At 41.6% G+C, this 24,880-nt stretch overlaps 1 protein-coding gene across 1 annotated transcript in view; it reads left to right on the top strand.

Moving 5' to 3' along the window:
- The first annotated feature begins 498 nt into the window (after positions 1–498).
- The window catches only part of LOC110977187 (protein KIBRA-like), a 37,743-nt gene continuing 13,361 nt past the window's right edge, over positions 499–24,880 (top strand). Inside the window, exons 1-11 of the mRNA XM_022231086.2 lie at positions 499–762; positions 12,305–12,345; positions 13,029–13,097; positions 16,536–16,693; positions 19,932–19,980; positions 20,998–21,145; positions 21,755–21,824; positions 22,313–22,464; positions 23,387–23,480; positions 23,759–23,907; positions 24,543–24,632. Of these exons, the coding sequence (XP_022086778.2) occupies positions 635–762; positions 12,305–12,345; positions 13,029–13,097; positions 16,536–16,693; positions 19,932–19,980; positions 20,998–21,145; positions 21,755–21,824; positions 22,313–22,464; positions 23,387–23,480; positions 23,759–23,907; positions 24,543–24,632 (1,148 nt within the window). The 5' untranslated portion in view covers positions 499–634. The remainder of the gene's footprint in view (positions 763–12,304; positions 12,346–13,028; positions 13,098–16,535; positions 16,694–19,931; positions 19,981–20,997; positions 21,146–21,754; positions 21,825–22,312; positions 22,465–23,386; positions 23,481–23,758; positions 23,908–24,542; positions 24,633–24,880) is intronic.

The raw sequence follows: 24,880 nt of genomic DNA on the forward strand, positions 1-24,880 counted from the left end.
CTGAGACAAGTAGCGGCCTACACATCAAAGTGAAGCTTCACCACTTTTCATAATTCACTTTCCGTTAATTTGGGAATGGTTTTGGAATGACTTGCTTCTCTTTGTACGGATGTTATACACCAGCACACTTGGGATGTGGATCAAGAGGTGATTTTAGCATTTTGTGACACCAAGCGTATACATCCAAATTATGTGTAACTTGTAATTAACCCATGAACGGAGCGGGGCGGACGTCGGACCCCACAATCCTGGGGGTAATGTATAAGCACGGTGGCTGAAAAGGGCCTGGTGAACAATGAAATAATCCTTATTTTAATTTCTCTGGCAATTGCACGTAAAGGCATTACTTATGAGATTGCACGTACAAGTTCATTTTAGATCAAATTTTAGCAAAGATCGTAAAGCGCCGCTTTGATGTTTTAGTGTATAAACTTTTTGAAAAATTTTTCGATTCCTTCGTACTTGAGTCTAATCTCGAATAGTCGGGAATCGATTCTTCGCAAAGTTCCTGCCTTGAAATATTCAAGATGGCGTCGTCTGTAGACATGGTGAGACACTACGCGGCGGCGACGCGTTGCTGGCGGAGTTAACTCGGTAATTTCCAGCATACCATGGGCTTATTCCAGCAGCAGCCATGTCAAGAATTCGAAATGGACAATTGCCACTGCCGGCTGGATGGGAAGAGGCCAGGGATTACGACGGGAAGATTTACTTCATCGACCACAACACGAGAAAGACGTCGTGGGTTGACCCGCGCGACAGGTTGGTGATTTGCCTAACCAGTGCTAGGCCTAACCCAGGTGGACTCCCTGACCGTATACGTGGAAGATGTTACGGAGGGAGTGAGGGATATGAATGATCTAAAAAGGGCGACAAATTTTATAACGAAAGAGTTCCATATACGGACAACACTTATATTCCCTTAAAACATGTAAAATGTAATTATAGCCTAGGCTGTTATAAGCTGAGAAGCCATAGGGCCTAAGGCTAAAGCGTATCAAGCCATTGATCAGAAAGTTACATGTTGGGCCTATAACATGTCCTAAAATATAAAGTGTGAAATTTAGCTAAGAATTCCGAAGCGTTTACTTAGACATGTTAGAAAACACTAAGCATGTTAAGGTTTTTTCAGACAAGTCTCGTACTATTAGGTTTGTGCACACGACAGGGGCATCAAGTGTTTTCCATATTCATGGTATTTGGAACTCTTTCCTTTCAGCATGCTCAGAACTATTTTCAACACTAAGCTTGCTAAGGCTTTATAAAGAAGCTAATTTCATGTCTACAAATCCTATGTGCCCTAATCTATCCAGCTGGTGGGTTGAGAAATTTGACACATCACAACAAAGGACAAAAACAGGAAAATCAGAAGTAACACTAATACTTGGCCTGTTTTCAGCCATTCTCTAGTTCATACAGTGTGCGCGGGCAACTATTTGGCGTACAAGAACCTGAGCTTCATACACATTAGGCAGCAGGTGCAGTGTGATTGTCAGTCCTGAGCATGTGCAACATTGTGGGCAAGGCTGTTGCATGCGTTGGTGATGGTAGGCCTATGTGCCTTCACGTGTACTAAGTCTACTGCGTGGAACGTGAAATTTAGGATTTATACAAATCCTAGGCCCTATTTGCAATAGTTAGGCCTACATGTACATTACAAGCCTTCATGTGTCAACAGGTTGACTTAAAACAAAAGACTGACAAAAGGTGTGCGTAAAATTTGATAAAAGTTTAAGGGACTGGCATTATCCAGCAAGGCTTGGCAAATTACTGTTACTTGTGATTGAAGGACTTATATTTGTTGAGTTTGTCAATTTGAAAAGATACATACCGAATACATTTTTGAGGGCCAGAGAACTTTCCAAGTGCACAGGCAGAATTAGATATTTTATGAACAAGACTGTTCGGAATATATGGGTAATTTTAGAAATTTGGGGTCCATTTTTTTCATGTCCCTGTGACACATGTAACATGATCTTGTAAGTTCAGAACACATTCATGTCAAATAACAAAGGTCAGTGTAACAGGGACACAGAAATGTCACACTTTTGGATCCCCAATTTCTGGAATTACCCTTATGAGAGTCAATAATAGTGATTAACCATGATCTCTTGTGCTTTAACTTTAAAATGAAAAATCACATATTATCTTTCAGATTTATTGACTTTTTGAAAGGTCACACGTATTGTTAGGGGATCCACCACCCGATATCCGGACAGCTCAAGCCTTACCATAAACTCAGTTCAATCTCTCCAAACAAGCAAATGAATTTTAAGCCCACTGACAAAGATGTTTAGAGACATTTCTTCACAGAAAAACGTTGACAAAAAGTCAGAAGGCACTACTAATGATTACAGGGGACAGCAAAAATATTTCATGAAAGTTTGCGAAATATGAATGGGCTGCGTAGCTCCGTGATAGGAATGTTGACAAAAATATAATTATACAATCAGTGCTCTGAATTATCTCATTGCCAAGCTTTTGGTAACTGACGAATGAACCCAGTTCTGAAAGCTCGGCAATAAGATAACTCAGAGAACTGATTGTATAATTATATTTTTGTCATGAAAGTTTGCAGCTGCTTAGCATCAAGTACGTCAGTTCAAAGAGGAAGCATGTTCCTTTTCCCCCCAAATCCATATGCATTAGGTCCACTCGCCTAGCGATTTCTTCAACAGTCAACACAGTCCAGCTATCTGTCTGCTGCTCTAACATTCAACTCATCACTGCCGATTACAAGTTCATTTTTGCTTATTATAATGTGCTGTTTGGTTACGGGTTAAAACTGAAAGGCCGATCAACAGCACAACTTTTTGCATGATGGCTACATACTGCATATGTGTGGTACACTGCCTGTGCCATGTCTGCAACTGTTGCCGATCTATGAGCATCGACCCCACCCGTTCATTACAATCATCGTGGCTGCAATGTAATCCTTTTTTTATTCCTCACTTATCAAAACATGTTACTGTTTCATGTGATGGAAATTACAGCTCTACAACATTATGTACTTAAACAATTTAATTAATAAAAATCTACAAACAAATTAAGCACTTCAAAGAGAGATCAGTGATAACCGTTATTCCCATTATAAGCATGTTGCATACTTATGGAGCCTGCTATGCTGATCAAGGTTATTATAATAAAAATAGCAGGTTGTTTTGCAACTTTGACTTTATGGACCCAAATGTAAAGCTGAACAAAATTTACATGTACATTTTTAGGGGTACCGGTATGGTGTTACCAGTCAGTTTGAAGCCCTCAACCCTACAAAAAAATGGTACTGGAAGTTTGATAACATCGGTTGGGTTAGCCGGGTACCAGGTACGGCTTCCATGTAGCAGGTGTTAAAAAGTGCTTCACTGGAAATCGCACGCATATTTTCCTCAATTTCGCTGTCCACGGTTCTTTCTAGAATTCCTTCACCCCCCCCAGCCAGATGAATAAGGACATACATGTAAGGAACATGTAAATGTGAAATGAGCTCCTTCAACTGGGTTGTATTATACAAAAGTCTTAGAACTTGGACGGCAGTCGTAATGTAACGAAGACTGGCGTCCAACCCCGGTTACTGATTTTCCCTGTCTACATGTACATGGTTCACCCACTTCTGCCTTTCATGTCCAGGTGTCTGCGTAATGTTACACATTCTTTTCACCAGGTTCCGTACCGTCATATTCTCTGTTGGCACTTTACTGTGCAAAAGTAGCTTTATCATTGAATTGTTGAAAACTTGAATTTTCATGAGTATGATGAGTGGACAAGCTTGACAAGCAGGAGGTTTTTTAAGCGTAATTTTATCAGAGAAAAATGCTGCCAGGTTTACTGTCGATTATCGTCACTTGGGGCATTTATTTCTTGTCACTTGTGGTATTCATTTTTGTTGGAAAGGTACGTAAAGTTCAGTAGTGTCAAACTGCATTTTTGTAGAGAGCCAGTTCAGTTTAACGTGGGAACACAGCACACGTGCGAGTCAGCGTAGGGACTGCACTGATAGGGCAGACCTCGTACTCGGACGCACTTAAGTTTGGTGTTTTTTTTACATTCCCTCCTCCCGTCCCCTCAAATAGTTTGTAATTGGCATCACACCTGACAATAAAGTCTGAAGGAAAAAGAACCTGCCTTCTAGTTTCCTGTGCAGTGAAAGATACAGGAATGTCCCAAGCAAAGAAACACGAACATTGGGAGTTGGGGCTAACACTGACAACCTTAAATTGTCAAATCAATAACAGGAATACATGTAATTCACCATGTACATGTACGTGTTCCACCACATGTTCGCCTTGCGTAAGCCACTTTCCAACTTTCTATCGAACATCTTGCTTCATGTACATGTATGTACTAGTACATACCGGTATGCTGCATGATCCTAGTGTACATGTAAGTCATCTGTCCTTTTTTGATTACGTTTGACAAAAATATTACAAATGTTCATGTATCTATATGTACCTTGAAACTTAAAGCCAATGAAGTATGTTTCTGAATGTGAAAATCCTGCCTGGTGAATGAATGCCAACTGTTACAGTACATCAATCCCATGTTCAATGTACATGTATGCCATTCGCTATTGTATGTGAAAGTTGCCAGTTTCCTCTGCTACTGAATAGGTAATCTGCCCAAAAGGTGTGATAATGTCTCTGTCAGCCCGGTACAGGTTTCACTACAAGTCTTCACAAATCCACTCAGTGGAGAAGTTTGACCTCTGTGTTTGAATCACTTTGAGAATTTATTGTTTGTGTGGATATGACTTTGCTTGAAAAACAAAGGTACCAGCAAGTTCTTTTAAACAGACAATGAAACCAAACTTTTTGGTATGACATACTCTACATGTACTGGTACATAAAGGGCTGTGCTGAATATCCCAATATTTGATTGATTATCGAATATTGGAATATTTTTTTCCAAATTTGAATATTCGAATGCAAAATTCATGAAAAGAAAGGGAGATTTTTTTTTTAAATGAGAAAAGTTTCACTATAGAGGCTTGTTTCAAGTAGACTCAAATGAAAAGCGACAGAAATTAATGATTAAAAAAGTAAAGTATTAATTAAAAATTGAAAGATTTAAAAGGAATAGAAATTTTCAACAGGACGATGTATTAGTCATCTCTTAAATCTTGCTATATCGTGGCTGGAGATATCGTACTCCTAGATGTTAGAAGGTGTGATAATGTCTCTGTCAGCCCGGTATAGGTCTCAGTACAAGTTTTCACAAATCCACTACGTACATTTGTAATGAATTGTACTTGTGTATTCTTTGGGTCAAAACATCACTCATGCACACATGTACCAAAGATCTCTCTCTTTTAAAAAAAATATTTGCATGCACACAGTGGTTAATATAGTTATATTTGGGAGATAAAAAGCATAAAGTAATCGCCTTTACTCAGTGGAGAAGTTTGACCTCTGTGTTTGAATCACTGTGAGAATTTATTGTTAGTGTGGATATGACTTTGCTTGATAAACAAAGGTACCAGGTATGTTGGACATTCCTTGCCGTTCAAGCACATCATGGTTCACACATGGAACCTTAACAGTGTATTTGAATTGGACATCTGCACACATTGTGTGGACACTTGTCCCAAATAATAGAATTTTGTTTTGCAAACAAGGGAGCTATGTGTGTTCAAACAAGCAGGTGTAATCTTCAGGTGCATTGGGATTCGTGTTTAAAGGAATGCACTGTCTAGGTATTACATGTACCGGCACATGCAGATGATATTGGCCAACACCTCCTTTAGACAACTACAGTTGAAGCACTTTCACGTCGGTCTTTTTTAGTCGTGGGAAAAATCAGTGCCACACCAAACATTCCAACTCTCTGAAATGGTTTCCTCCCGCCCTGAGCAGAAGCATCCCCTCATTGGTTGAAAAGAGCTGTGGTGGTCAGAAGTTTTTGTCGGTAGCGATGCAGCGCTTGTGTTTCATAGTCGTTCGAAAAACAGAGATCTGCAGCTACTTGTACTACCAATGGAGCCTCCATTGCTAGGAAAATTATGCCCTCTCTTGGTCCCAGCTCAGAACCCATTGTGATGCAGTTGCGACTTTCCAATCACACATCACGAGTTCAGCATGCTGCTTTTTCATCGCTTGCTATGTGATTGCCCATTGTTTTTCCTGCCGTCAAGCATAAACTTGTATTTTACTTCTCCGGTACCCGAGTATTTTTGTCATTATGAACTTTTACTGTCTTCAGCAGTCGTACATGTACACCTTGGGAAACCAGTGGCAATTTAGGGGAGCAGTTGTACATGTACCATCCTCAAACCGGCTGAACCCTCCAAAAATTTGAGGGAAGATATCTGTTGGAAAATGAAAAAACGTTCCATCATGGAAAATTACTTTCATTGGCACCTGACAAGTCTGAGATCGGTTTACATGTTTACAGTGGTACATGCACACATGTGCAATGCGGTGTAGTAAATGCAGTTGAACAGTCCGGTAGCTTTAACATGTGCCAAAGGAATGCCACCAGCAAGTTTTGGAAGATATTCTAACCTCCATAACTGGAATTTTTCAAATGTCTTGGGGGTTGGCCCCCTTAAAGCGGATCAGCAGCTGAGAAACAGAGCAAGGAAATCATCCTAATGTTGGGTTCAGTGTGAAGGGTGCAGTGCTGCAGGGCCAGGCCGTGTACACCTGGGAATCAGGGAGTCAGCCGCCTTCACCTTGCCTAAGCCCCTAGGATTGTAATGGGAGACCCCTGCACAGGTTTCTGTAGATGGGCCCTTTAAAGGGACCATCTATAAGTTAAACTTATTGGAGACCCCTGCACCTCGGTTTAACTAGACAAGGCCCTTTAAAGGGGCAATCCAGTGAGAGCTCTCGTGTAGCATGTTAAATTATAGAGAGACTTTTTCTGCATGTTTCTTTACAGGAAACTTCAAAGGGGCAACTCAGTGAACTTCTCTGGTTGATACCTATGCTTACATCATCTTAGACCTCTTCACTTGTGTAGATTTCTCCAGACGGGGTCCTTTAAGGGGGCATACACATGTACCTGTACATGAAGGCTGGGGTGCCTTGCGTAAGCTCTTTTAAACAGACAATGAAACCAAACTCTTTGGTATGACATACTCTACATGTACCGGTACATAAAGGGCTGTGCCGAATATCCCAATATTTGATCGATTATCGAATATTGGAATAATATTTTCTGAATTTGAATATTCAAGTGCAAAATTCATGAAAGAAAGGGAGAATTTCTTTTTATAAAATGAGAAAAATTGCACTATGGAGGCATATTTCCAACAGACTCAAATGAAAAGCAACAGAAATCTCACAACGATTAAAAAAGTAAATTATTCATTAAAAATTGAAAGATTTAAAAGGAATAGAAATTTTCAACAGGACGATGTATTAGTCATCTTTTAAATCTTGGTATATCGTGGCTGGAGATACTCCTAGATGTGAGAAGCTATTATAGTGACTAGAATGTACAACTGTGTGTGTTGCAACTGATTTTGTCGTATGGTTTGTTCATCAACAATCTTCTGGTTGGTATGACCAAATATATTCAATCAAACTGAAGGTCGATTATTCAAATAGTGAATTATTCGAATTGACTCGGCCCCATGTATACTATTTTTCATATGTACCAGGGCCCTTTTCGAATACCCGACTTGGGTTCCGTCTCAGGCTTCGTTCCCAAAACCAATCCCCGATTGCGGGCCTGAAGCGTTTAAATTAAATTGAATTACTGTAACTTCTGGCTCTCTTGAATCTTCTTTGATGTTTTGTGGCACTATTAAACTAATTACTGTGCTTACAGCTTCAACGTCAGCTCGTTAAAAAACAGTTGAAGCCTGAGACGGAGCCGAAGTTGAGTATTGGAAAAATGCCCAGTATTCTGCGTAACTTCATTGCTGCTGATATACAGTACACGATGTATGTACAGTTGGGGCAAAAAGTTTGCATATACTTACACAGTTTTCCTCAATTTTTCGCCATTTGAAATAGTTTTGCCAACTTTTTTTGGAGATCAGACATATTATATCTCAAATTAATGGTCATAGCCTGTACCGGTACTTCAATTGAAAATACTCAGAGACATTTATTATGGTTCAAAATATTAATATTTCTAACAAATCATTTCCTGAAAATTTACATCTACCCCCCTTATTGTCGTTCAGAAACACTTCAGAAAGTGGTCCACTGTGACTGTGAGGTGTGACCATAAATACAGACAGTGGCACTAAATATTAGGGTTGGAATAAGTAAGATTTAGATTTTTTGTAACGTATATAGATACACTGTATGAATCATGTACACGTATGTCCCTGGGTGTTGTTATTTGATGCATACGCCATGTACATTAAGTAGAGACCCAGCTTGTCTGTCCTCATGAAAAGAAAAGTTGGTAGGAATGAGTTAAGTTGTGAACTTTCAGGAAAATCTTTTTTTTGTTCTACCAGGTGAACGTAAACATTTAGCCCCAACTGGATGTAGGTCTTTTATCCCTGCTGTTTTTTTACTCAGTGTCTATCATTATTAATTAAACATGCCTTTCGCTATTGAATGCTGAATGGTGTTTGTTTTCACAGGATGCTGCAGTGCTGAGGTTGATTATGGTCCCTTTTCGCCTCCTTGTAAATTACATGTATCTATTCAATGTCCTGTTCAATAATGCTATTTCATGGTCGTTGAGTTCTTGCTGGGTTTTTTTTTTTTTTGGTGCTTTTTTTGACTTTTTCAAGTCAACCTAGTAGCATTTAGATCTTAGAATGTTGCACACCTTTCTCATACCCACCTAACCACAAACTCCCTTTCTGGACCAGCCCCAGGCCCCCCTCAAAACTCACCCATCATTTGCTCCTTTGACCAATTCCTGCCGCTGACATACTTGTTGAAGAAAAAAAAAGAGTCCAATAAGAACAAGTGTCTTAAAATAGAAGGTCAGCGGTCTGAGTGGAAGGATATTTTCCCTCTTTGTTCTCTGCCTTCTCTCTGCCTTGTGAGAAGATGACCTTAAGATTTCCCCCAGTGTGCACAACTCTTTGTTAGGGCAGTATGCTGATTTCTTCCAGGGTCAGTGTGACCGTGGTGGGGACTCAGCAAGTGGTTGTGAAAGATTTGTCAGTCTGTTTTTTTTGGGGGGGGGGAGGCACTCTCTCTTGTACCTCTTAGCTCTGTGTTGGTAACACAAAGATTATAACCAGTTCCTCCATAATCGGAGCCTCTGCTCGGAAGACAAAGCAGTGAGAGAATCCCATTGACCCCAAACGGAAAAAGATGCTCTCTGACGGTGCCATAGATGGGTCAACGTGTCAGTCATAGTTGGTTTTGGGGCAGCCAGTAGAGTTCATTCTAGAGCCGATGCCCTTTGTGCACTTTATCAGTAATGCCAACAGAGCGGTGGCATTGGGGGATCATTTGAAAGAGGAAAGAGAGATCAGTTTGAACAATTCAAGAAAAAAAAAGGTGGAAAACCTCGCCGGTGGGAAGACTCTTTAGCTTATGTTCACATAGTGCACACCTTGACGAAACGGCCCTGGATGATGTCTCCTTCCTGTGATGGAGCACATGTACATGTGAGATGGTTGCCCACCGGCAGAATTCCAGCGGGGGCCAAACGCTCAAGGAGCTAATCAGTCAAGCATGTAGAGGTGTCTTCAACCAGCACGCTTGCAAACCTTAATAACCCCTACCTCTGAAATGGCCAGGGCTGTTCTATTGTACGAGGGAGGAAGGGAGAAGACAAAAGTCAGGCATTCCATGTGTGAGGAGTGCGTGGGTGCAAACGCAGAGGCGCTGCGTGGATGAAAGGACAGCGAGGGGGGTGGGATGGCATGCCATGCAGATTGCATCCTGCTTTGACTGACAATAGGGTTAAGAGGGCTTTGGTAGGGGCTCCTGAAGAAACAACTCAAAGAGCAAGGGACAATGGAACTGGATTGGGTAGGAGGCTGATTGACTATAACTGTCCCTTTACCTCTCCAAGACTTTAATGCCTTAGCCACGCATGAGGGACGTATACCAGACCCCCACATACCAGGCATTGTCAAGGAACCCGATTGTGTACACAAGTCTCCACTAAAGTGGAATCTGTAGTCAGCCCTGCAGCGGGAATGTCAACGTTCGTTTGCTGAAAAACCAGCTTAGATTTTTCAGTTGTTGTGGTTTTTTTCCCTTCTCCTTGTACCCAACCGCTCTTTACTTGGTGTCGACTTTGGGATCACCGTGAAATGTAACATTGAGCTTGATATTTGAACTAGCGCAGGAGGAAGCCAAACTGGCCTAGATAAACTATGGTATGTACACAGACAGTTAGTTGGTGATTAGCTTTATCAGGTTGGTTATCTCTGTCAAACATGCCAAAGTGGTGGCAGAATTTTGAGGGCTTTTTTTTGGGGGGGGGGCAATTTGGTGACTGAACCGACTTTGTCCTGCAGTGTGAGATCGGGAAAGGTTGTTATCTCTTTTTTCTGATCTCGTTCGGTAACGCTTCTGTGTTGTTTGGCTTTTGACTTTTGGCTTGTGTGTGGCCACACATATTTGGGTTTCTGGGAAGTCGGAAATGCACAAGAGAAGCGAAACTGTTGAAATCCCTCCAGGACTTTTTTTTTCCCGACTTGTTTCCTCACTGAACTAATTTTGAACTGTCAACAAAATCACCTCAAACGTCCCCCGGTTTCCAGTTTCAAAATAATTTGGAGAAATGCTACTGGTGTTTTCGATTTTTCAAAACTTGCCTCTCTTCTACCCCCCCCCAAAAAAAAACCGGGGAAAAAAAAGAGAGACTTGGATTTTCACCCATGAAAGCAAAAAAGTTACTGGGCTTTTCTGCCACGCGGGGTAACACCTGACAAGTTTTGTTGAAAAAGGAAAACTGCATGATTCAGAGTTTTTTTGACAAGAGTCTATTCATCGAAAAAATGGCAAGTATTTCAGAAGGCCAGAGGGGTTTGTCACTGGCGACAAAAGAACGTATGAATGGTGGGGAAACTTGTACAGAAAAGTAATATCGAGCCTTTCATTTGTGCTGTATCCAACATCTACCTTAAAAAAAAAAGACTTTTATGAAGAATGTGTGCTAGTTTGAAAACAGGCACTTAAATGTGTATGTGAATATATTTCTCTTCTCTCTCTTTTTTTTTTTTTTTTGGTGCTTCGTGTTGTATGTGCCTGTACTTTTAATTGTAGCCAGGATTCTGCCTGGCAGTGTCTACATTTGTCATGAAGAAATGACCAGTTTGAATTTGAGCTGTTTGAAAGGCCACGGAATAAACATGGTTCACATTTCTTCAACAACTTGCATCCATTTGAAATGGCTGGACAAATCTCTCCGAGGAGCAGCTTTCCACAAAGTTACCAAGAACTGAAAAACATACTTATATGTGATGGCAATAAACGTACGTTTGGAATGTAGACGTTGTTTAAAAAAATTGTTTGAATTCATGGTATAACGAAAAACTGGACATGTGGATTTGGAATTAAAAAATTATTCTGCTGCTTAAAGTGATTCTGTGAAATTTGTTGGGCTACTTTGGTTGAGCCTTCTGCCCTTGGATGTTATTTTTCGTTTTCACTACCAACAGGGTAATCTAAAATGTTCAAAGTCAAGTCCAAGCAGCTTGCAAGTTTGAGTTAATGATAAAGTGTGTGGTGATTGTTGGAGGACAAACAGTCCAGTTGACTGGTACATGCACATGACCCAAAGACCTCATTTTGTGTAATGATAACACAGTGAATTATGTCCAAGAGGAATTTTGACCTGCTTTCTGGTGTCCCAGATGTGTTAAAATGGGTGATGTACTGTACATGCATGTATACGGGTGTGTATTGTGCGACATCAGTGCGCTGGAGTTTGTCACAGCAAGCCGTTTCGGTATTTTGAGAGAGCAAGGGCGTTCAGGAACGCAGCATGCACGCGAGCCTGCGCACCAGTAGGGCTGCGCCGATAGGACAGACCTTACATGCGCACGTTCGAATGACCTCAGACGTGCTTCATATTCGGTAGGCGCTGTCGGAACACTGCATTATGTACATGTAGCTCATCGTAAAATCAAGCTCACCTTTCAGGAACTGTTTTATGTAAAAGGAAAAAAAAATTATTTGATATTCACAGGAAAAAGAAATGATTATAAAAAATGCCCCTTTTTGAAGAGGATGCATGAAAAAAACTTGTCAACAGAGGATGTTCCAGCAGTCTTTCTGTTAATACGAAATACATACATGCACCTTTCAGACGGGGTTTCTCTAATCTGAAACATGATTCTGAGAAAATGTTACCACAATATATTCATGTTACAGGATGCATTCATTTGATTGATTTTTTTGTGTGTCTTTCAATTTCCATCCACCAGATTAACCAAGCCACAGACTTTTGCTGACTGCATTGGAGACGGTAAGTATCTTTTCATTGTAAAAACTTCTTGCTCATGTCCAACGTTCAAATTCCTTGCAAATGTTCATGCGCTTGTGCACAACATTGGAGTACCGCATTAGTGACTGCACGGGTACAGTGAACTTTCCGTAGTGACTGATGTGAATTGGAGTCAGAAGCAGATATTAATGTGTAGGACTGCTGCAGAAGAGGCAGTGGAATGATAACTGATAATCAGTCTTCCAATGCACATAAGTTTAGGCGCTGCATTCGACTAAGTTATTTTATCAACATTTTCTTGTTTCCATTTCAATTTTTAACTCTCGCTGTATATTGTGAATTCAGAAGTCGACGTTGTCATCAAAGACAAATTCTTGGGTTTTTTTTGTGCTGCATAGTTTTCAGGGAATCTTTCAGAACAATATCCTGTCTGTTCAAAAGATTGTACATGTACTTAATATAAAAAAAAAAAATGAAGAGAGATAGAAAAGCCACTCTTAATTGTTTTGGTCACGACTCCTGACCAAAATTATTTTCTCTAGAGAATGCAGCACAGAGATGTGGTTTTTCATTGGAACAGCTCTGTGACACAGTGGTACATGGTATGTGAAAGGCAAGGGGAGTGGAATGAAACTAGAATGCTTGCGTTCCTGCTTGCTGCATTCCTTTGATGTGATTTGGTTTCTTTTCCCCCTGAATTTTAGAGTTGCCTTTCGGCTGGGAGGAGGCGTATGATCCTGTTTTGGGCATTTACTTCATAGACCACCTCAACCGTAAGTGTACGCTTGCTCTGTTGCACTTTTAAAAACTGGCCTTCCCAATTGGGCCAACCTTCAACACTTGGGTCCAGCTCCACAGAGTTGCTAAAATTGCAAAAATTATTTGCTTGGTAAAAATAAGTTACCAGTCAAACATGCCACACACTGTATCCCATGGAGGATTTTTAGTCACCGTGATTTTTGGGGGTCAGCATTCAATGTACACAGATGTGTGCAAGAACGCGCGCACACGTCTTTGAAGTCTCTCCACTTCTGGCAAACATGAAACTACTCGTACCAATAGAAATACACAGATTCCAAAACGCATGCACCTCCGCAGAACTGGTATGCTTCCTGAAATGCCTTCAGCCGTCATGGTACATCACGTGAAAAACCTATGTACATTTTGCTACCAGTTCTCTGCTGATTTTTTGGTGAGCACTGTACATATGAATACTCTTTCTGCTTGGCCACTCTGTGTAAAATGGGTTCTGGTTTCGCATGATCTTGTTGAATTTGAGCCTTTAAAGTCTCGCTGATTTTTAATGATATTTTATGGCATGTGGAGTTTGTTTCAGACAAAAACCGCGCGTTAGTGTTTTTTTTTTTAAGTGAGTAATGTTGGATTTTTGTCCGATCTCCGCAAAGCTTTCTTGTAAACCTACTGTTGGTAGGGAGTAAGTGAGGTGTTGGATATGAGATAGTCAGCAGTGTTTCATGGCGTGGTTGTGGACTGGAGCCACACTGCAGTCATGCTTTTTTGGTAGCTCAGGCTCCACCATTGGAGACTCGGCATGCCGGCTTGCAAACTCAAATCATCATTCCCGATTTCCATCAATTTGTTCAGATTATTAACCTGTACATACAAATGTACATATATAATTCCACCCAGCAGTGCTAATGAATAGTGCACCCAGTGTGTTACAAACAGTGTATTTCACGGCGTTTCAAACTTCTCATAATGTCCATGCAAGGTTTAGTTTTACCCCCCCCCGATCCATCAAAAATTAATCAAGTGGGTTTGGAAAGATGTTGAAGGATAAAGGGGAAAGAGAATACAGTTACTACCGCTTCACATGGACCTGGATGCCCCTCGAAATGCAGCACTTGAAAAAAAGTGATACATTCCCATCAGCTGGAAGATTCTGAAGGATTCAGGAAGGTTTCAAGCAGGAATGCTGAGGGACTTTAATTATGCCCAGTCCTTGCATGCATGTGGTACAAGTTTGGTACAAAGCATTTCAAGACATCGAAGTACAGACTGTGGTTTGCATTCCATCTTTTGTTCATTTCATTTTCAGTTTTTCTTTCCTTATTTGATTTCAGGGTTTTTTTTTTTAACCCAAGCGGTGTCCACAAAAACAAAAATATTTAAGCACCTTTTTTTTGGGGGGGGGCATTGTGTGGTCTTCAATTTGTTGAGCAATTTTGATGTCTGCTTATGCAAGCTCACCGTGATTAGTCACCACAAGCATGCACTGATGTTGGTACTGTCGGGATAAGCTGATATCAGCGTGTTGACATGTCCGCAGCCATTGCAAAATGACAAACTGAGCCCTGCCAGGGATTTGTCCTGCTTTTGAAATGGTTCGGGTATGCATGCACCAAACTTGTGATGTACCTGTATCTGCCTCTCCCACTGATGCTAATAAAATAGAGGATCTTGGGCAAAACTGGAATTCCATCGGCCCTGTGTGCCTGGCACCCTTGTAAGGACCCTGCCGATTTGCTAAATTACACTTGAGACCCAGCACTACTGTAGGTGCCAAACTTGTGCATACGCTCAGTGGATTTAAGCTTTTCCTCACACACATTTGCCTTTGGGTAATTCCAGAAATTAGTGGTCCAAAAGTGTGACATTTTTGTGTCCCTGTTACGTGTACATCTGACCTTTGCTATTTGACATGGAAATACATGTATCACCGGAATTGATTTCAAACTATTTGTTTGGCAGGTAATTTGCATCAATTCATCTTTCTTTGAAATTAAAAAACGTCTTCTGAACTTACAAAAGCGTCTGTCAGGTGTGACAGGGACACAAAAAAAACCGGATCCCTAATTTCTGGTATTACCCATACCGGTATATGAGTACCCCCCCTGAGTACATGTAGATTTTCGAACTGTTATTGAGGATGTTGATGAATTGCTTGGTTAAAACAGCTCTTGCATGGTAAAAGTAGCTCCTTGGTTAAAAACAGCTCCTGCAGCTCAGGTTTCCAGACAGATTTATCAGGTCATTACAGCACAAAATGGATCATGCCCATTAGAATGGACCTCGCCCATGAAATGGATCATTTCATTTATAATGGGCCTTATGTGGACACAAAATGGCAATTTGTACATCATGCCTCCCCATCTGTTGTAGACTCCTGAATGGCAGGGTGGCCCACATTTTAAAAGCAAATTGGTTTGTAGGCAAGACTGTTTAATGACCTTTGATCCATCATTTGGCATTATTCCACGGAGAATAATGAGGGTGAAGTGTCATTTGGGTCTATGAAATTATGAAAGAAATAGTAAAATTAGAAGAAAATTAACAGTTTCAAGCTGTCTGACTTAGCTGAAGATCAGGTCAGATGCGATCAAATCTGGTGATCTGGTGAGGTTTGTTAGACATCCAGAGATTATTTGGATTACACTCCGTAATATTGGGATAGTTTGGTTATGAAAGTTCCTTGGTTGGGAAATATTCCTTGTGATTTCATCTTTGTGACTATGAACATCCAGAGTAATCCGCCCAACTTTTGTGTACATAAGATAGGGCACTAGGGTACATGTACACCTGTACACCTTGAACTATGTAGGTGATACAAGCAGGGGTGTACATGTATTTGTGAATGCAGATCTGCATGCCCATTGAAAGACTTGTAATGCATGGAACTCAGTAGTTGGCATCTTTCTGGTACGCTGAATAGTATACAAACTTTGTCATTCCACAAATGACAGGTTTTTTTTCCCGAAAGACCCAGGCATTTCCATCAGGGACCTTTCAGATAAGGTACCCTCCAAAATGCAGGAATGCAAAGCGTTCATAACTTTTTTGAATCTGAATAATCCCGTGAAAGCACTTGCACCTCCTGAATACATGTACATTCTTCTGAAGAAAAAATTCCCAATCTGAATAACGAGCCGCTGGCTGCCTTACGGTACTTGCATTTATGAGTCCAGGCAGTGCATGTGACTGTAAACAGTTGGAATTTTGAGCTGTTTACCACTGAAATGGAACTGTGTGGCAATTCCAAATGTTGGGACAGATTATTTCAATAACATGTGATCAACCACCCGTCAATCGAATGAATAGGGATTTTTATCCAGGGTTGCGAGCACGTGTAAATACTGCATTGTATTATCAAAGAAGACATCTGTGAAAGGCACTATTCAGACAAATCAACTCGGTATCATGTTTCTCATTTTGGAATTATGTTTTTGGCAAATTTTTTCTTCTTCCCCCAGAGACCAATCAGATAGAGGACCCTCGCGTGCAATGGCGTCGGGAGAAAGAAATGATGCTGCGTGAGTACCTGACCACGCAGACGGACGAGGAGGACTCACGGGCCAAGCAGGAGATCTGCAATGTCAAGCAACAGCGATTGCAGCTGGCTGAGAACGAGGTGGGTGGTTTTTTCCCCCTTTAATAGTCCAGGGGTTCCCAGGGTGATAGTGTGGGGCAGGGAAGTTCTGAAAGAAACAGGGTGGTTTTTTTCTTTTCAGTTTCAAGGTCTACTTACGTCAGTGTTGTCGTCGGGTCCATCACAAGTCCCTGTAAGTCCATCAGAAGTCATTCAGTCTTAAGCCAATTCACAAACTATTCAAATGAGCTGTGACAAAAAGCATTCTTTTGCCATTGTGCTCCTGTTACTTATGACTAGCCTTGTGAAGGGACTTGTGAGGGGACTTGTGAGGGGACTTGTGAGGGGACTTGTGAGGGGACTTGTGAAAGGACTTGTGAAAGGACTTGTGAAAGGACTTGTGAAGGGACTTGTGAAGGGACTTGTGAGGGGACTTGTGAGGGGACTTGTGAAGGGACTTGTGAGGGGACTTGTGAAGGGACTTGTGCCTGGACTTGTGAATGGACTTATGAAGGGACTTGTGAAAGGACTTGTGAAGGGACTTGTTAGGGGACTTGTGAGGGGATTTGTGAAGGGACTAGAATACAACACTGACTCACATGTGTCGTGGAATGTTATTTAAAAACAAGATGCTTGTTGTTGCTTGTTGCATTTCTACCCTTTGTTGAATTTGTAATTTGCTGTCAGAAATGTGATTTGTTAAATATCCAGTGAGCATTCGCAAAATAGGATTCACACAAACAGTTTTTATAGTGTTGAACTGGGTGTTGATGAACTAGATTCCTGGTTTGCACAATGGACTTGTGGGAAAAGTCCTGTTTTTTTTTTTACAGAAGGTGCAAGAAACCCACTGCCTGTAGTTGTGTATAGAGAGAGAAGCAGACTTTGGAACCAAAATGGCTGCTCATTATGGATGCAGTACAGCATGCAGCTGTCCCGTGCTAATTAGCCACATGCAGGGGCTCAAAATGCACCATTTTGGTGCCAACAACTGAGACACTCATGTCGCCATTCTCTCTTTAGAAACAGCTCTGCCAGTGGTCACTGGCGGTACCCTTTGATCCTGTTTCACCTGTTCATAAATATTTCATTTCATGTCATTTTTTTTTTACATTTTTCATTTTTAGGATACACTTACAAAGATATTCAATACACAAAGATGCATTTAAACATCTGAAATAAAACCTAACCATAATAAAACATAGTTAACCAGCTCCCACTGAATTTGCCCAAAAGAAAGATTTTCTGTTGAGGGGCTTTCCAACTGGTTAAATAAGAATTTCAAAAAAGAAAAAATTATCCCCAAAAAATTATACGTAAATGCAAAAAGTTAAAGAAATAAAAACTGTATTAATGTCGCGTAACATAATAAGAAACAACATTTGAATATAAACTGAGTTGAGTGCACATACGAAATTAACTGGTTCTGGCAACCATCAAATAATACTGTGCTTCACAGTTGAACCCAATGATATCCAACAGTGGCCACTTTCTCCGGGATTCGGTTGATGTGAGCAGTGAACAAAATGTCCCTTTTGTTCAAGCCGTTGGAGTGCGTCGGTTCAGCGGGCCTCGCACTTTTCTGTTTTTTTTTTTTATTCTGTCTGGTTCTGCCGTATTGCCTACAAAAAACGTGAAGGGGGATGAGGGTGGAGCTGTTTTTCTACCCTCAATCTACTTTTTCCTTGTGGAGTTGTCCATTGTTAAGTTTTGTTCTTACTCTTTGTCTTTCTCTCGGCTCCAGTCCATTAGGAAAAACAAAATGCTTCCTGTTTCCCTACCCACGCTACAGTTATGGTCTGACCCTAAAGTTAATTATGGAAGCTTTTGTGGCAATGTGAAATTGGAAAGAAAGATAAAATATGTCTCTTTTAGCTTGAATGTGATGCAAACTGACTTACCTATGCATGCAACTAGTATCCTTGAAGGTGTTACTACATGTATTTCATTTGAAACCAGTGCCATGCAACCTCTCTTACTGCTTGTATCCGCTCCGAGCGGAACAAAAGAGGGCGTGTTTTTTGGTTCTCATCGCAGAGGTGTGCGTTTATAATGGAGCTCAATGGAGCGTTTTGACGTGGAGCACGCTGAATACCCGTAACGAATATATTCCTTAATGTATGGTCTCTGCGTACACACTGAACGCGTGCAAGAACCTGCTTGGAAAACTGACTACCATCTGTCTTTCTTTTGCCTCTTGAGGGTACACTTCAACTTGGGGCAGATTGCTGCTCTTTTACTCAGTTACTCACTGAAGCAGTTTTAAAAAAAAGTGCCAACACAGATTTTTTTTTCTACCTACCCATCCTGTTTTCAGATGCCATGTAATGGGAAGCAGAACTATGCTTTCTCTTGGGGGTGGGCTTTTGTTCCACAGAAAAGAACATACATGTAATCTAACAAGCGTATTCTGTAAATTGTGACAGATGGGTTTGTAATGAGTGAGCATTCGGGGAAAGAAAGAGATGACCACGTGCTGCACTCATGGTTGCACCTGTTATGATGAAGTCTCTTCTGTTTGTGTAGCTGTCAAAATAAGTGGCACTTTCTGGAACAGGTCCGGTGGGAAAAGGCGCTGAATGGAAAATCCATGTCACTGACGATGTTACAAAGAAAAAATGCACATTTAAGAAACACTATGGTGAAGAGGTATGCGAATGTGATATTTGAATAGCAAACATTTGCCTCTTGCTGTCACAGACACACACCTTTTGGCGTGTTGGGGTTTCTTGTTCTGTATTGGCTGTCCCTAGCATGAAACAAGTACTCTACTGTTGTCTTGGAAACCTCCAACTTGCTATCAGTGAGAGACATCCTTTTAAACTGTGGCCTCTGCTGTAAAGTATTTGGAAACCAGACACGCAGTCCGATGCTTAACATGGCCTTTCATTGTAAAACAGCCTAAATTGAAGAACTTCCTTTTTGGAGAAAACAAGTTTTGAAGTGTTTGCTTCTGAGTCTAAGCATACAATTGGCACAGGAAAAAAAAACGCACAGCCTTGGACAGGGGGAGCCAACATTCAGGAGGCAATGTACTTGAAACTTAAGAGTTTTAATCAAGAAATCACGATACTCCAAAAAAGAACCGTCACCTAAATACAAATTCCCACTTTTTTCACAATAGTTTGCCTTCTTCAACTTTAATACAGACGGCACACCCACACACACAAAGTGGCTATCGTCCACAGGGCAGGGCACTGTTTGTGTTCACGGCCATGCTCATAAAAAAATTTGGGGGGGGGTTTGAAACAGGTTGACATTTCACTCTGTTTGCTTGTAGGTTCAACATTTGAATGATGCACTCAGCGGCTGGCAGTCCAAAACAAGCCGTAAGTACAGCAGCCTTTGTCAGCTGATCCAGCACCGTTCGGTATCCAACGTTTTTTTGTTTTCTTGTTTGAATGCGGATTCGATGAGTCATGTTCAAAGTATGCTTGGTGTGCGAAAACAATCTGCAATTCACAGAGCCGCTGAGAAGCAGAAAATTATGGCTCATTGTGTTGTTATACTGAGCAGAAATCAGCTTCAAGTCTCACCAGTAAAAAAAATGGTAACCATGAAAGTCTGGGCCCAGGTTTGTAGCGCTGCCAAACACACGGCTTTACACTTACAGAGGGCTTTGCACTTACAGAGGGCTTTGCATGTTTCATGGAGACCGTTGTCAGTGAGCTCAGCTAGAAGAAGCAGACTCACCTCAGAGGAAAAAGTTGCTGAGCATAGTGATGTAAGAGTGGAAATCTCCATACCAGAACACATGCAGTTGCCCTCACAATCACGCCATGAACTTTTACTTAAGCTTAGCAAATCTTTCTACTTTTTGTAAGCACAAGTTTTCTGCTAACTGCTAAGCAGTGTCATGAAATTGGTCCCTGGCTAGTGACCCTTTCAAAGCAAATGCATTGGGTGTTATGATGCAAACTTTTGTGCTAGGTGCTGTGAAAGTGGCCCCCAGTTACCTCAGGTGCATGAGCGACACGGGAAGTGTGCTTACACACCGTACTTCAACCCCTGAGTTCCTAAGAAGTATTGCAACTTGATTCTAGCACTCGAGAGAAGATCAAAGCGTATTCCTTGAAATGTTGTCATGGCAATGCCATCTTCTTCTGATAGCCGCATTTTTATCGAGTTTGCCTGGTTTTTTGCAGAGTAAGAACGAGTATACATACATTAGTTACTGCACCATTTGTTTCTTGTCACTGTTTAATTGAAAGTGTGAAACTGGTAGTTGGCAGCAGTATTTTGGTACTATTTACAAGGTACCACTGCATAATGTTTCCTTATTTGGGACATACTTATGCGATAGTCTACTCCACCTCAAAATTGACATTTATGTCTTTTGGGTTCAGTAAATTCCAACAGTTCCACTGGCAGCACCCGCTATGACCCCGACCAACTGAAGGTGGAGGTGGCCAGTGCCAAGGCCAGGGTGGCTCAGATCCGGAATGAGCTGGAACACATGAAGGCGCAGGTCTACCTGCCAAGCCAGGAGTACAGGTAAATGGCACAAGGCCTCAGAAGTCCTTCTAGGCCATCACAAGCGTACAAAGATCCTAAAAGTTCTCACAAAACCCATAGGTCCCCACAAGTCAATACAAGCTTCGAGATTCCTTACAAGTCCCTGTTGGTCCAGTTCAGTTCATTTAAGTCCTCCCAAGTCTTGAAGTACCCATAAGTCCTCACAAGGCCCCAAAGTCCTCAAATGACTGTCACAAGTCATCCAGTCTCAATTCAAGTCAGTAGTTAATCTGATCTTTTAATCAGCTTTTTGTACACAGTAAAGTCTGAGAGAGAAAAAAAGCTTGTTCAGGTGGAATGTGAACCCACAACACCTGATTGGGGGGATGTCTCGGGTACTCAAACATCAGCAAGTATTGGCTGGAGTGACCCTATCTGAAGATGGAATTGGGGTTTTTGTTTTGCTTGTATTTTTTTCCTGCAACCTGCATTTTGTTTGTATAAAAAGTTCTGTCCGTTGGAGAAAAATAATAATTCAAAGGGGAAAATGTGTATCGCATAATTAATGGGCCAACCCCCAAAAGAGTGTTCGTGTAATTTTTATTTTGTTTTGACCCTGCCTCTTTTTTTTTTTTTTTTGCTTTGTAGAGGAAATGAAAAGGCTTGCAGCAGCCCAGAGATTCGCTTCCATTCCGAGGATGGGGGACAGTACACTGAGGTACGGTACCCTTGCACTCAACACTAACCCTGCTACCGGTAGATTCGTTGTAGGTTATTGACAGTTGGCAGAGTATGCACTGGGTACGTGTGTAAACTGCACAGCCCCAGGGCTAGTACAACAGAATCTGGCATTGCATTTGATTGCAGTTTTGTTGCACTCAAGTTGTTGTTGTCATTTTAGAAGTGTTGGATTTTTGTTGCACATCAACAAGCAAGGCGCCCAGCCAAAACCTAGGGTTAGGGTCGTGGTGTATCATACAGTTACTTTATAAATTATATAACCATGTCTTTGTTGCTTTGAATTCCTTTGATCACTTAAAATTCAGTATTTTTTTTAACTTGCGTGGTTTTGTTCCTGTTTGGTTGTCTAAGAGTTTTCCTCGGATATCTTGTACCTTTTATTTTTATCCCTCATTGTTTGAATCCAGTGTTTCATCATATGGATTTCAGAACGGATCTGATCCTTGTTTCTTGTCTAATCACCAGACTCCTTCCCATGTCCCGACTGTGATCTACCAGCAGCACCGGCTCAACACCACGCTGCAGAGTGACCTGCCTGGCCACTTCCATTACATGGGCGGGGGGAGGCTGGCCGAGAAGGAGCGGATAAGGATGAAATACGAAGATGCCCAAAGGAGGTAGAATTTTCTGCTCTGTTCGCATGCCTCGTGTTCCTTGTTACTGCTTTGAGAGTTGATTTTTGATGTCCAATTTAGTTTAATTTGTGCCTTGAATTTTGTTGGTCATCAAGCAGCATTTGTTTGTGTTCTGTGTTGCATTAGCAATTTGCCTTGATTTAAGCTTACATGATAACAGAGCATTTTATTATCTACTTGGTTTGGAAACTTATGGAAAAAATGAACATTGAAGTGTTGAACTGAGACTTGATTGTGGATTTCAAGGGAAATTTCTTCATGCCGTACTGGTCTTAAACTGAGACTAGATTGCGGATTTCAAGGGAAATTTCTTCATGCCGTACTGGTCTTGAACTGAGACTTGATTGTGGATTTCAAGGGAAATGTCTTCATGCTGTACTGGTCTTATTCTTGGGCTGCATAAGAATCAACCGGCTAGGGCAAGAAACAAGTTTAAACCTTAAGCTAAAGTTTGTTGAAAAGGCAGAGTTTTAAGGAAAAGGTCCAGGATAATTTCAACGCTGCCTTTGGGTTCGGGTTGCCATTTCTGTGGCTACATTTCCTTCTACTGACACATATGACTGTCTAATCTGAGGCCTGAGTTTGAAGTTTTTTGTTTGGCTTCAACTCTGAATGCCTTCAACCAGGCTCCTGCGCCTGCCTGGAAAACACCCAAAGTCCGGTTGTTCAAAGAGAAGTTGGTCATGCGTGCTTAGTTGCGTTTCGCACCAAAGGTGCGCAAGCCTGTGCATGCATGCTGCGAGTTTCCCACCAAAAGACGACCTTTGCTATGTAAAAACACACCCCCTCTTGTTTCCACTCGGAGTGGATTTGCCTGGACCAGCACTTGGGCATGGATAGCTTCTCAGTATTGTATTACATAGTCTGCTCATCTTATATTCCAGTCTGATTGGTTTGTTTGCAGGATGTGTCTATTGCAGATCCAGATAGCGGAGCTGGACGACCAGAATCCTTCCGGCCAGAACGAGGCTGAAAAGGACAGGCTGCTGCTTATATCGGTAGGAAAAACCAGATTATAGCCAAAAACCAACTCCAAGTCCAGAAACCTAAAATGAAATGAATAAATCCTCCCCCAAAAAACCAAACATTGAAATGTCTCCCCCCCAAAAAAAGAAATGAAACTAAAAACGAAACAACAGAAAACAAAAACTGTTTAGCCCGGTTCTTTTGCCGAATGGTACCCAGTGAACTTCCAGTGGCACTATTGTTTTTTTGTTGATGCTGAGGTTGTACTTGTCTGCAGTGTCAACAATCTCTTATTTCCTTTGGGCCTCAGGAGAAGGAGGAGCTGTTGCGGGAGCTGAGGAGCGCCTACCAGCACAAACGCAGCCCCGAGGAGAGGCGACAGATAGAGGCTGAGAAACAAGCCCTGATCCAACAGATCACCGAGTCCAAAGAGGAGGTCACAAGGGTGCTACATAACAGGTGAGTGTTGTAGCATCCCCCTGCCCCCATCCTGACTGCACTTGCTTCCATCTCCCCACCGACAGACTAAAACGCTGACCAGAAGTACAAGCCATTACTGCAGTGGTGCCACACCTGCTCCGCACCTGCGTGCGAGTCTTACCTGTGCGGTATGTGCCTGTTTGCGTGATAGAATGTCGCGGCTTTCCAATATGCACGCGCTACTCACAGGGTTCCCAAGGTCATGGGAAAATCCTGGGAAAAAAGTTGTCCCGGGAAGTCATGGAAAATGGGAAGACAAATAGGACGTCATGGAATCCTGTTGTTGAAGGAAGAAAAGTCACGGAAATCTAGATCACGCAAGGTTTATTTTTGATGCGCCATAGGCCACTGTTGATGTGATCACAGAATAGTGATAAATTTACCGGCAATCCCTGTTGGTCTATAGCAGTGGCTGTGGCAGTCTTCCAGTTCCTAATAGCAAACCACATTTCTCTGCAAAATAGCAGTAAATGTCATGGAAATTGTCACATTTTAGCCCTAGAAAGTCCTTGGAAAAGTCGAGGAATGTGCTTTCCAGATTCCTGTGGATACACAGAGTTCACTGCTCAAATTCATTTTTCCTCCTTTTTTTGCCTTTTTTTTTTCTTCTTCAGAATAAAACTGCAAGAGAAGAAAGACCAGCTGAACCAGCAGCTAGCTGAGGTCACCCGGGAAGCTATGCAACTAGAATCCCAGCTGAAAAGGTAGGCCCAACCAGTAAAGGGGAGTCTTTGTCCATACAACAGTGTGGTTTCCCTGACCGTACCCGCCTGGTGCCAGGACAGACACTGTACATTTTCTTATCCATAGAAGGAATCAACGGATTTCATTAGAAGTACGCCCTCATTGGAAAAGAAGAGATTGAGACGGGAACTATTTCAAATCGGCACGTGACGCACATCTGAATCGATTGGTTGTGCATGTTCAGGGTGGGATTTCAAGCTTTTCATGG

This window comes from Acanthaster planci, linkage group LG02 (genome assembly GCF_054643075.1).
Source record: "Acanthaster planci isolate LZ-2023a linkage group LG02, COTS_SCS, whole genome shotgun sequence".
In the NCBI taxonomy this organism is placed as follows: domain Eukaryota; kingdom Metazoa; phylum Echinodermata; class Asteroidea; order Valvatida; family Acanthasteridae; genus Acanthaster; species Acanthaster planci.